The 11,951-nt window shown below is 43.4% G+C and overlaps 1 protein-coding gene across 1 annotated transcript in view; it reads right to left on the reverse strand.

Moving 5' to 3' along the window:
* The window catches only part of LOC126145163 (dehydrogenase/reductase SDR family member 11-like), a 43,039-nt gene extending 31,336 nt beyond the window's left edge, over window positions 1-11,703 (reverse strand). The window contains exons 1-2 of the mRNA XM_049915537.1: window positions 11,538-11,703; window positions 6,412-6,574 (exon numbers count right to left, since the gene is read on the reverse strand). Of these exons, the coding sequence (XP_049771494.1) occupies window positions 6,412-6,574; window positions 11,538-11,675 (301 nt within the window). The 5' untranslated portion in view covers window positions 11,676-11,703. The remainder of the gene's footprint in view (window positions 1-6,411; window positions 6,575-11,537) is intronic.
* Between the last annotated feature and the right edge of the window lie 248 nt (window positions 11,704-11,951).

The raw sequence follows: 11,951 nt of genomic DNA on the forward strand, positions 1-11,951 counted from the left end.
AGAACCTGATACAATTGATACAGCTGATACAGTTACTACCCCATCAGTAAATGAAATACAGCAAGCAATAAAGAAATTAAAGAATAACAAGGCTTGTGGCGAGGACAAGATATACGCTGAGTTATTAAAGAATGGAGGCCCACAATTGGAATTAGACATACAGGCCTTAATAGAAACAATTTGGGAGACGGAAACCATTCCTGCAGATTGGAAAACTACAATTATGTGCCCCATATTTAAGAAGAACGATCCACTAGTTTGTTATAACTACAGAGGAATTGCCTTACTGGATGTCACCTACAAAATCTTACCAAGCTGCCTATTAAACTGGCTGATACCAATAACAGAAGAACAGATTGGGGACTACCAACGCGGTTTCCGCAAAAACAGATCCACATTAGATCACTTATTCACCCTAAGACAAGTAACTGAGAAGGCGTGGGAATTCAATGTAGATGTCCACATATCATTCGTAAATTTTAAAAAGGCTTATGATAGCATACACCGACAGACACTCCTAAATGCACTGCTGGCCACCGTAAATGCAACACCCTGAAGGAAGCATCCGAATCAAGTGAAATTTACACCATGAGTTTGCAGCGATGAGATATGCAACTGATTAGAATTTCAGCGCAGACGCACATCACGCGCGCCTGTGGCGCCACCTCATAGCGCCATTTAAGGCTTGGCGATTTCGACGAGTGTACGTTCGGCACGTGTGTTTACCTTGTGGTTGTTTCACAAGACGATCAGTTATGCCTCGTAGAAAACAGCGAACATCTTTTGATCAAGTATCCGAGTTCGACAGAGGCAGGATAGTGGCTTACCGAGATTGTGGATTATCATACAGAGAAATCGCTAGTCGTGTTGGACGAACCCAAACAACTGTAATGCGGATATGTGACCGTTGGATGCAGGAGGGTACGACGGACCGACGTGGTCGATCGCATTCACCTCGGTGCACCACTGCACGTGCTGATAGGCAAATTGTGCGCATGGCAGTGACGGATCGCTCAGTGACATCCCGAACCATAGCACAGCACATTGCGTCTGTAACGCATCATCCAGTGTCTGCGCGTACCATTCGACGCCGTTTACAGCAAGACGTCCATTGCTTCGTCTACCATTGACGCAGAACCACAGACGTCTCCGTCGCCAATGGTGTGATGACAGACGGATGTGGACGGCAGAATGGAATGACGTTGTCTTTACTGACGAGGCATGCTTCTGTCTGCAGCACCACGATGGTCGGATTCGAGTGTGGAGACACCGTGGAGAGAGGATGCTGGACAGCTGCATTATGCACCGCCACAATGGTCTTGCACCGGGTATTATGGCATGGGGCGGTATTGGATATTACTCTCGCACGCCTCTAGTACGCATTGCCGGTACTTTAAATAGCCGGCGGTACATATCCGAGGTGCTGGAGCCAGTTGTTCTTCCTTACCTTCAGGGCTCGGCCACAGCCATATTTCAACAGGATAATGCGCGACCACACGTGGCACGCATTGTCCAAAGGTTCTTCGTCAATAACCAGATTGAATTGCTTCCCTGGCCGGCTCGCTCTCCGGGTCATTCGCCGATAGAAAACATGTGGTCCATGGTTGCTCAACGAGTGACCCAGATTACATCCCCAGCTGCCACACCAGATGATCTTTGGCAACGTGTGGAAGCTGCTTGGGCTGCTGTACCCCAGGAACACATCCAACGTCTCTTTGACTCAATGCCGAGACGTGTGGCAGCGGTGATCTCCAACAATGGCGGCTACTCTGGCTACTGATTTTGGCAGGAACCACATGTCACAGACGTCTGTAAACGTAATCATTTGATACTTGGTCAACATGTTATCTACAAAATAAATTTTGTTGTGCTACCTCTTGTCTTTCTTGGTGTTGCATAAACGGTGGCCATCAGTGTATAATGAAGGAATTTAAAATACCATCAAAATTAATCAGATTAGTTAAAATGTGTATCAATGAAACTTTATATCGCATAAAGACACCGGTAGGAGAAACTGAAGATTTTTGAGGTGTACTCTGGACTGAGACAATGGGATACCATTTCCCCTATTTTATTTAACCTTGTCGTAGGGAAGATTGACAGAGAATTTTCTAAAACCAGTCCACAAGGGATCCAGCTACAGGATGTGAACATTACAAGACTTGCCTATGCAGATGATGTAGCACTAATAAGTAGTTCCAAAACAGAATTAATCAGAATGATGCAAAATTACTACAAAATTCCTGAGAAAATAGGATTACATGTTAATGAAGAAAGACAGAATTCCTGCCCATATACCCGTGGTCTAGGGGTAGCGTCTTTGATTCATAATCAAACCATCTTCGGTCCCGGGTTCGATCCCCGCCACTACCTAAATTTTGATAAATAATCAGCATTGGCGGCCGAAGACTTCCGGCATAAGAAGTCAGCCTCATTCTGCCAACGCCCTTGTCAAAGAGGGCGGAGGAGCGGATAGAAGTTCAGGGCACTCTCTTGTCCTAGGGGTGGGAAATTGCCCCTAAAGGTGGAAGAATCAGCAATGATCAACGACATGAGGATGCAGAAGGCAATGGAAACCACTGCATTAAAGACCCGTAACGTGTATCCACAGAACATGTGGCCTGTAATTGAAGAAGTGTCATGATGATCTCTCCATTGGCAAAAGATTCCGGAATAGTCCCCCATTCGGATCTCCGGGAAGGGACTGCCAAGGGGGAGGTTACCATGAGAAAAAGATTGAATAATCTACGAAAGGATAACGTTATACGAGTCGGGGCGTGGAATGTCAGAAGCTTGAACGTGGTAGGGAAACCAGAAAATCTGAAAAGGGAAATGCAAAGGCTCAATCTAGATATAGTAGGGGTCAGTGAAGTGAAGTGGAAGGAAGACAAGGATTTCTGGTCAGATGAGTATCGGGTAATATCAACAGCAGCAGAAAATGGTATAACAGGTGTAGGATTCGTTATGAATAGGAAGGTAGGGCAGAGGGTGTGTTACTGTGAACAGTTCAGTGACCGGGTTGTTCTAATCAGAATAGCAGACCAACACCGACAACGATAGTTCAGGTATACATGCCGACGTCGCAAGCTGAAGATGAACAGATAGAGAAAGTGTATGAGGATATTGAAAGGGTAATGCAGTATGTAAAGGGGGACGAAAATCTAATAGTCATGGGCGACTGGAATGCAGTTGTAAGGGAAGGAGTAGAAGAAAAGGTTACATGAGAATATGGGCTTTAAACAAGGAATGAAAGAGGAGAAAGACTAATTGCGTTCTGTAACAAGTTTCAGCTAGTAATAGCGAATACCCTGCTCAAGAATCACAAGAGGAGGAGGTATACTTGGAAAAGGCCGGGAGATACGGGAAGATTTCAATTAGATTACATCATGGTCAGACAGAGATTCCGAAATCAGATACTGGATTGTAAGGCGTACCCAGGAGCAGATATAGACAGATCACAATATAATAGTGATGAAGAGTAGGCTGAAGTTCAAGACATTAGTCAGGAAGAATCAATACGCAAAGAAGTGGGATACGGAAGTACTAAGGAATGACGAGATACGTTTGAAGTTCTCTAACGCTATAGATACAGCAGTAAGGAATAGCGCAGTAGGCAGTACAGTTGAAGAGGGATGGACATCTCTAAAAAGGGCAATCACAGAAGTTGGGAAGGAAAACATAGGTACAAAGAAGGTAGCTGCGAAGAAACCATGGGTAACAGAAGAAATACTTCAGTTGATTGATGAAACGAGGAAGTACAAACATGTTCCGGGAAAATCGGGAATACAGAAATACAAGTCGCCGAGGAATGAAATAAATAGGAAGTGCAGGGAAGCTAAGACGAAATGGCTGCAGCAAAAATGTGAAGACGTCGAAAAAGATATGATTGACGGAAGGACAGACTCAGCATACAGGAAAGTCAAAACAACCTTTGGTGACATTAAAAGCAACGGTGGTAACATTAAGAGTGCAACGGGAATACCACTGTTAAATGCAGAGGACAGAGCAGATAGGTGGAAAGAATAGATTGAAAGCCTCTATGAGGGTGAAGATTTGTCTGATGTGATAGAAGAAGAAACAGGAGTCGATTTAGAAGAGATAGGGGATCCAGTATTAGAATCGGAATTTAAAAGAGCTTTGGCGGACTTACGGTCAAATAAGGCAGAAGAGATAGATAACATTCCATCAGAATTTCTAAAATCATTGGGGAAGTGGCAACAAAACGACTATCCACGTTGGTGTGTAGAATATATGAGTCTGGCGATATACCATCTGACTTTCGGAAAAGCATCATCCACACAATTCTGAAGACGGCGAGAGCTGACAAGTGCGAGAATTATCGCACAATCAGCTTAACAGCTCATGCATCGAAACTGCTTACAAGAATAATATACAGAAGAATGGAAAAGAAAATTGAGAATGTGCTAGGTGACGATCAGTTTGGCTTTAGGAAAAGTAAAGGGACGAGAGAGGCAATTCTGACGTTACGGCTAATAATGGAAGCAAGGGTAAAGAAAAATCAAGACACTTTCATAGGATTTGTCGACCTGGAAAAAGCTTTCGACAATATAAAATGATGCAAGCTGTTCGAGATTCTGAAAAAAATAGGGGTAAGCTATAGGGAAGACGGGTCATATACAATATGTACAACAACCAAGAGGGAATAATAAGAGTGGACGATCAAGAACGAAGTGCTCATATTAAGAAGGGTGTAAGACAAGGCTGTAGCCTTTCGCCCCTACTCTTCAATCTGTACTTCGAGAAAGCAATGATGGAAATAAAAGAAAGGTTCAGGAGTGGAATTAAAATACAAGGTGAAAGGATATCAATGATACGATTCGCTGATGACATTGCTATCCTGAGTGTAAGTGAAGAAGAATTAAATGATCTGCTGAACGGAATGAACAGTCTAATGAGTACACAGTATGGTTTGAGAGTAAATCGGAGAAAGACGAAGGTAATGAGAAGTAGTAGAAATGAGAACAGCGAGAAACTTAACATCAGGATTGATGGTCACGAAGTCAATGAAGTTAAGGAATTCTCCTACCTAGGCAGTAAAATAACCAATGACGGACGGAGCAAGGAGGACATCAAAAGCAGACTCGCTATGGCAAAAAAGACATTTTTGGCCAAGAGAAATCTACTAATATCAAATTGTTGTTGTTATGGTCTTCAGTCCTGAGACTGGTTTGATGCAGCTCTCCATGCTACTCTATCCTGTGCAAGCTTCTTCATCTCTCAGTACCTACTGCAACCTACATCCTTCTGAATCTGCTTAGTGTATTCATCTCTTGGTCTCCCCCTACGATTTTTACCCTCCACGCTGCCCTCCAATATTAAATTGGTGATCCCTTGATGCCTCAGAACATGTCCTACCAACCGATATCAAATACCGGCCGTAATTTGAGGAAGAAATTTCTGAGGATGTACGTCTGGAGTACAGCATTGTGTGGTAGTGAAACATGGACTGTGGGCAAACCGGAACAGAAGAGAATCGAAGCATTTGAGATGTGGTGCTATAGACGAATGTTGAAAATTAGGTGGACTGATAACGTAAGGAATGAGGAGGTTCTACGCAGAATCGGAGAGGAAAGGAATATGTGGAAAACACTGATAAGGAGAAGGGACAGGATATTAGGACATCTGCTAAGACATGAGACCAGTCAGTAGACTGATGACCAAAAGAAAAAAAAAAGTAAGAACCAGAAAAGATGCACCTCTGACTTTAGATGGATAGATGGATACAATTTCAAGACTGTTGAACACTTCAAGTACATAGGAAGTATTTTTATTTTTAGTAATAACAACAGAACAGATACAGAAACAGATGCCCGTTTATCAACAGCAAACAAGACACTTTTTAGTTTCGTCAACATTCTAAGAAAAAGATCAGTTAGCAGTGACTTCAAAATCCGCTAATATCAATCGACCATTATACCTGTGATGTTATATGGATGTGAAACATTTTTATTTAGAAAGAAAGATGAAGAAAAACTATTAATATTCGAAAGAAAAGTACTAAGGAAAATTTTTGGACCCGTATACGACGAAAATAACATGGAATGGAGAATAAGAAGAAATGAAGAATTAAGAGGGCTGTACAAACACCGTAACATCGTCGGAGTGCTCAAGAGGAGAAGGTTGAATTGGGCAGGCCATATAGCAAGAATGACAGAGAACAGACTACCTAGAATGGCATTCATCAGAACAATAGAAGGAACGAGAATAAGAGGGAGACCCAGAATCAGATGGCGGGATAACATTCGGGAGGACACAACGAGGATTAACAGCAGCAGCAACTGGACAAACAGCGCATTGGACAGGCAGAAGTGGAAGAGGCTCATAGAGCAGGCGTGTGGTCGATAAGGCCCTTGCCACATGTAAAATAAAGTAAAGTAAGTAAATACGTACATATGAAATCAGTTTCGTGATCGACACCGGCGCTGTTGATCAGGATGTCGACTCCTTTGAGGTTCTCCCTAATCCATTTGAAAGCTGAGAGGATGCTTTCTTCTTTCCCCACGTCACACTGAAGAGCGTACAGTTGGCCCGGCGACCCCTTCACTTCAAGAGCCTAAGGAAAAACAGAAAGAATGCTATTAAGTGCTTCATAAGATAATGATGTCAACAGCTATGTGCAACACGGTACTGGTATGTTCCTCTACCATGGAATGGTTAGTCAGGTTGTTACACGAACACTGTTGTGTGGGAATCAGCATCACTGTAGGCAGTCTGCAACTTTGGCCCTTTGTGCGGACACTGTGGCAGGTGGCGTACCGGTTTCAACTGAGAATTCAAGTAGACGAGATAGGAGCGGCCTTGGAAAGAGGAAAGGGAAAATCGTTGGGTTGTTCAACCTGTCATACTGCTGTGGCAGTGGCCTCTGCTACAAACACCGCTGTTCACGAATTCAAACAAAAACCTGACAAAGTGTCCATTTACCAACTCGTATACTGCTACCGCGAATGGCGCGAAGGAAGAGTGGTTATAGGTACGCCTCTGCATTGGCTCTAATTTTTCGAATTTTCCCGTCATGGTCATCACGCGAGATATATTTGTCGTCCGACTCTTCCCGGAAGGTGCTTTCTCGAAATTTCGCTCGTAAACCTCTCCGTGATGCACAACGCCTCTCTTGTAATGTTTTCCAATGGAATCTCAAGCGTGGCTGCAGCAGCAACTGAGTCAACATAATGTAGGGAACAAAAACAGCCACCAGTTGCGGAAGGTAGCTTACCTATCGGCAGCTGAGGGTTTCAGTTAACTATCATTTATTTTAGAGAAGCTGCACAGTCATCAATGATATCTGTTCTTTCGAGAACAGCTACTATCTTCATATATAGTTAAAGGCTACCTGGCCATTGTCCTTCGTCTGTGCGAATGCGCACAGGTTGCCTGAACTCTTACGGGAATCGTCACCTTAGTGCGTGCGAGTAATGAGTGGATGGGAAAATATCTATTAGGTACATTACGAATGTAGACTGTGGACAGTTGGGAATGTGGGTCTCACGGGAAGCGTGCAAGGGATAAGTCCCTGCAGTCGCGCTATTCATCTGTGTCCTCGGAGGCTCAGGTGGATACAGCGTCAGCCACGTAAGCAGGAGGTCCCGGGGCACACATTTTCGGCTGTCCCCATCAAGGTATATCAACAACACCTGTCGGCAGATGAGGATTTCAATTAATTACCACTTATTCTAGAGAAGCTGCACGGTCATCAATGGTATCTGTTCTTTCGAGAAATGTTACCATCTTCGTATGTGAATTTCTTACGGTTACAAGTAACTATATCTTGTATAACGGAATTAGGGAGAGTGTATTCTATATTTCATTAGTGAGGCCTTCCTCCTAGTAACTTGAGGCAGCCATCTTTTCTTTTTTTGAGTCATCAATCTTCTGACCTGTTTGATGCGGCCCGCCACGAATTTCTCTCCTGCGCCAACCTCTTCATCTCACAGCAGTACTTGCTACCTACGTCCTCAATTATTTGTTAGATGTATTCCAATCTCTGTCTTACTCTACAGTTTTTGCCCCCCACAGCTCCCTCTAGTACCATGGAAGTCATTCCCTCATTTCTTAACAAATGTCCTATCATTCTGCTCTTCTCCTTGTCAGTGTTTTCCACGTACTCCTTCCTCTGCGATTCTGTGAAGAACCTCCTCATTCCTTACCTTATCAGTCCACCCAATTTTGAACATTCGTCTGTAGCACCTCATCTCAAATGCATCGATTCTCTTCTGTTCCACTTTTTCCACAGTCCATGTTTAACTACCATACAATGCTGTGCTCCAAGCGAACATTCTCAGACACTTATTATTACTCAAATTAAGGCGTATGTTTGATACTTGCAGGTTTCTTTTGGCCAGGAACACCATTTTCGCCATTGCTAGTCTGCTTTTGATGTCCTCCTCTCTCCGTCCGCCATTGGTTATTTTGCTGCCTAGGTAGTAGGATTCCTAAACTTCGTCTACTTCGTGACCATCAATCCTGATGTTAAATTTCTCTCTCTTCTCACTTCCACTACTTTCACCTTTCTTCGATTTACTTTCAGTTCACATTCTGTATTCAGAATACTGTTCGTACCGTTCAGCAGATCATGTAATTCCTCTTCACTTTCACTCACGCTAGTGATCTCATCAAAGAATCGTATCATTCATATCCTTTCACCTTGGATTTTAATTCCACTCCTGAACCTTTCTTTTATTTCCATCACTTCTTCTTCGATATAGAAATTGAACAGTAGAGGCTAAGACTACATCCCTGTTTGACACGCTTTTCATTGGGAGCGTTCTTTGTCATCCACTCTTATTATTCTCTCTTGGCTCTTGTACATATTGTGCACTACTCGACTCTCCCTATTGCTTACCCCTACTTTCCTCAGAATTTCGAACATCTGGCACCACTTTACGTTGTCGAAAGCTTTTTCCAGGTCGACAGGTCCTATAAACGTTTCTTGATTTTTCTTTAGCCTTGCTTGCATTATCAACCGCTTCGTCAGAATTGCCTCTCTGGAGCCTTTACCTTTCCTAAAGCCAAACAGATCGTCAGTTTTCTTTTCCGGCCTTCTGTATATTATCCTTGTTAGCAATTTGATGCATGGGCCGTTAAGCAGACAGCGCAATAATTCTCACACTTCTCAGCTCTTGCATTCTTCGACATTGTGTGGAGGATATTTTTCCGACAGTCAGATGATATTTCACTAGACTCATACATTCTATGCACCAACGTGAATAGTCGTTTTGTTGCTACTTCCCCCAGTGATTTCAGAAATTCTGAAGGAATGTTATCTATCCCTTCTGCCTTACTTGATCTTAAGTCCTCCAAAGCTCTGTTAAATTCTAATTCTGGATCCCCCGTCTCTTCGAAATGAATTATTGTTTCTTCTGCTACACATCAGACAAATCCTCCCCCTCATAATTTCACCAAAGGTTGTTTTGACTTTCCTATACGCTGAGTCAGTCCTTCCAACAACCATTTCTTTTGCGATATCTTCACATTTTTCTTTCCAGCATTTCCTATTTACTTCATTCATCAGTGGCTTGTGTTTCTGTATTCTTGAATTTCCCTGAACAGTTTTGTACTTCCTCCTTTCATCGATCAACTAAAGTATTTCTTCTGTTACCCATGGTTTCTTCGCTGTTACCTTCTATGCACCTATGCTTTTCTTGCGAACTTCTGTGATTCCCTTTTCAGAGATGCCCATTCCTCTTCAACTTACTGCGTACTGCGGTATTCCTTATTGCTGTATCTACAGCCTTAGTGAATTTCAAGCGTATCTCGTCATTCCTTAATATTTCCGTATCCCAGTTCTTTGCGTATTGATTCTTCTTAACTTATCTCTCAAACTACAGGCCATTCTTCATCACTACTAAATTATGGTATGAGTCTATATCTGTTCCTGCGTACTCCTTAAATCCTGTATCTGATTTTGAGAATCTCTGTCTGACCATTACATAATCTAAATGAAATCGTCATGTATCATCCGTTCTTTTCAAAGTATATCACCATGTCTTGTGGAGTTTGAAAAGAGTATTCGCAATTACTAGCTGAAATTCGTGGCACAACGCAATTAGTCTTTCTCCTCTCTCATTTCTTGACCCAAGCCCATATTCTCCGGTAACCGTTTCTTCTACTTCTTCCCCTACAACTGCATTCCATTCCCCAATGACTATTAGATTTTCATCTCCCTTTACGTGCTATATTACCCTTTCAACATCCTCATATACTTTCTCTATCTCTTCGTCTTCAGTGTTTCAAGTCGGCATGTATACTTGAACTATCGTTGTCGGTGTGGGTTTGCTGTCGATTGTGATAAGAACAATCCTACCACTGAACTATTCATGGTAATACACTCTCTGCCCTACCATCCTATTCATAACGAATCCTACTCCCGACATACCATGTTCTGCTGCCGTTGATGTTATCCAATACTCATCTGACAATAAATCCTTGACTTCTTTCCATTTCAATTTACTCGCCCCTACTGTATCTAGATTGAGCCACTGCATTTCCCTTTTCAGATTTTCTAGCTTCCCTAGCACATTCAAGCTTGTGACATTCCACGCCCAGACTCGTAGGACGTTATACTTTCTTTGGTTATTCAATCTTTTTCTCATGGTCACCTCCTCTTTGGCGATCCCCTCCCGCAGATCCGAATGGGGGACTATTCCGGAATCTTTTGCCATTGGAGAGATCGTCATGACACTTTTTCAGTTACAGGCCACATGTCGTGTGGATACATATTATGTGTCTTTAATACAGTGGTTTCCATTGCCTTCCGCATCCTCATGCCGTTGAACACTGCTGATTCTTCCGCCTTTAGGGGCAGTTTGTCATTCCAAGGACAAGAGAGTGCCCTGAACCTCTGTCCGCTCCTCCGTCCGCTTTAACAAGGCCGTTGGCAGAATGACGATGACTTTTTATGTCGGAATGGTACGGCCGCCAATGCTGGTTACTAATGAAAATTTAAAAGGTGTCGGGATTGGAACCCTGGACCGACAAATGTTTTTATTAGTAATCAAAGACAGTACGCTACACTTTTTTTGCTGATCTTATTTTGTTCGTTAATATTTGTTGCATTTGTCCGGGGCGGACGTCCCATGACACCTGTTCAGGTTCATCGTTGATCCGTTCACTCAGTTTTTTTTTTTTTTAACAGAGGGCAGCTAACCCTCTGACCGAACACGCTGAACTACCGTGCCAGCGTCCCCTAGACCACGGGTAAACACTAACTGGGCCTCTCTGGAGGAACTGGAAAACTATGACATGCAGCATGTCAAAACCTTTAACAAAGCTTGCGGTGGGTGATTGTCCATTACCGCCGACACTGTGTGAAGAGTTTGGTACACACTTTTCGGGAATGATGAACTGTTGCGTCTCTTGCTGAATAGGTAATGAGTTATGCATGGAATTGTGACAATACACGGAAATATGTAAGAGTGCTTCGAAATATGTAAGAGTGACTTCCGAAAGGAACTGCTGAAGTATCGCTCGTATTCTTCAGGAGCTACCTAAACGTAGTAAAGAATGTTCCACAGACTGACCTTGACTTGTTCCACCCTCCTGGCGAGGCCGACCACGTTAATGCCGTGCTTGAGCAGTTCCTGAGCGATACCTGCGCCTATGCCGGAACTGGCGCCAGTGATCGCGGCCACGCGTCCCGCGTACTTCTCGATTCCCATGACTGTTGCTGTTCCTGCTGCTGCTGCTGCTACTGCCTACTGCTGAGACTCTCCGCCAGTTATTTGAAGTGCCGACGGCGGAGCCCAGACGTTACGCAATACTACGGCTACACTAGAGCAGACTACGCCGCCAGCGCCACGTGAGAAAGTCGTTAGATAAGACAAGAGCGAAGTCCGTTCATACCGCTGCCTGACAGAAGAGCTGAACCTCGTGACTTCTGTTATGCGTCACTCTGTTTATCGACAAAGTAATTGATCTCTAGAACTGAGCGTATT

This window comes from Schistocerca cancellata, chromosome 2 (assembly GCF_023864275.1).
Source record: "Schistocerca cancellata isolate TAMUIC-IGC-003103 chromosome 2, iqSchCanc2.1, whole genome shotgun sequence".
Classification (NCBI taxonomy): Eukaryota; Metazoa; Arthropoda; class Insecta; order Orthoptera; family Acrididae; genus Schistocerca; species Schistocerca cancellata.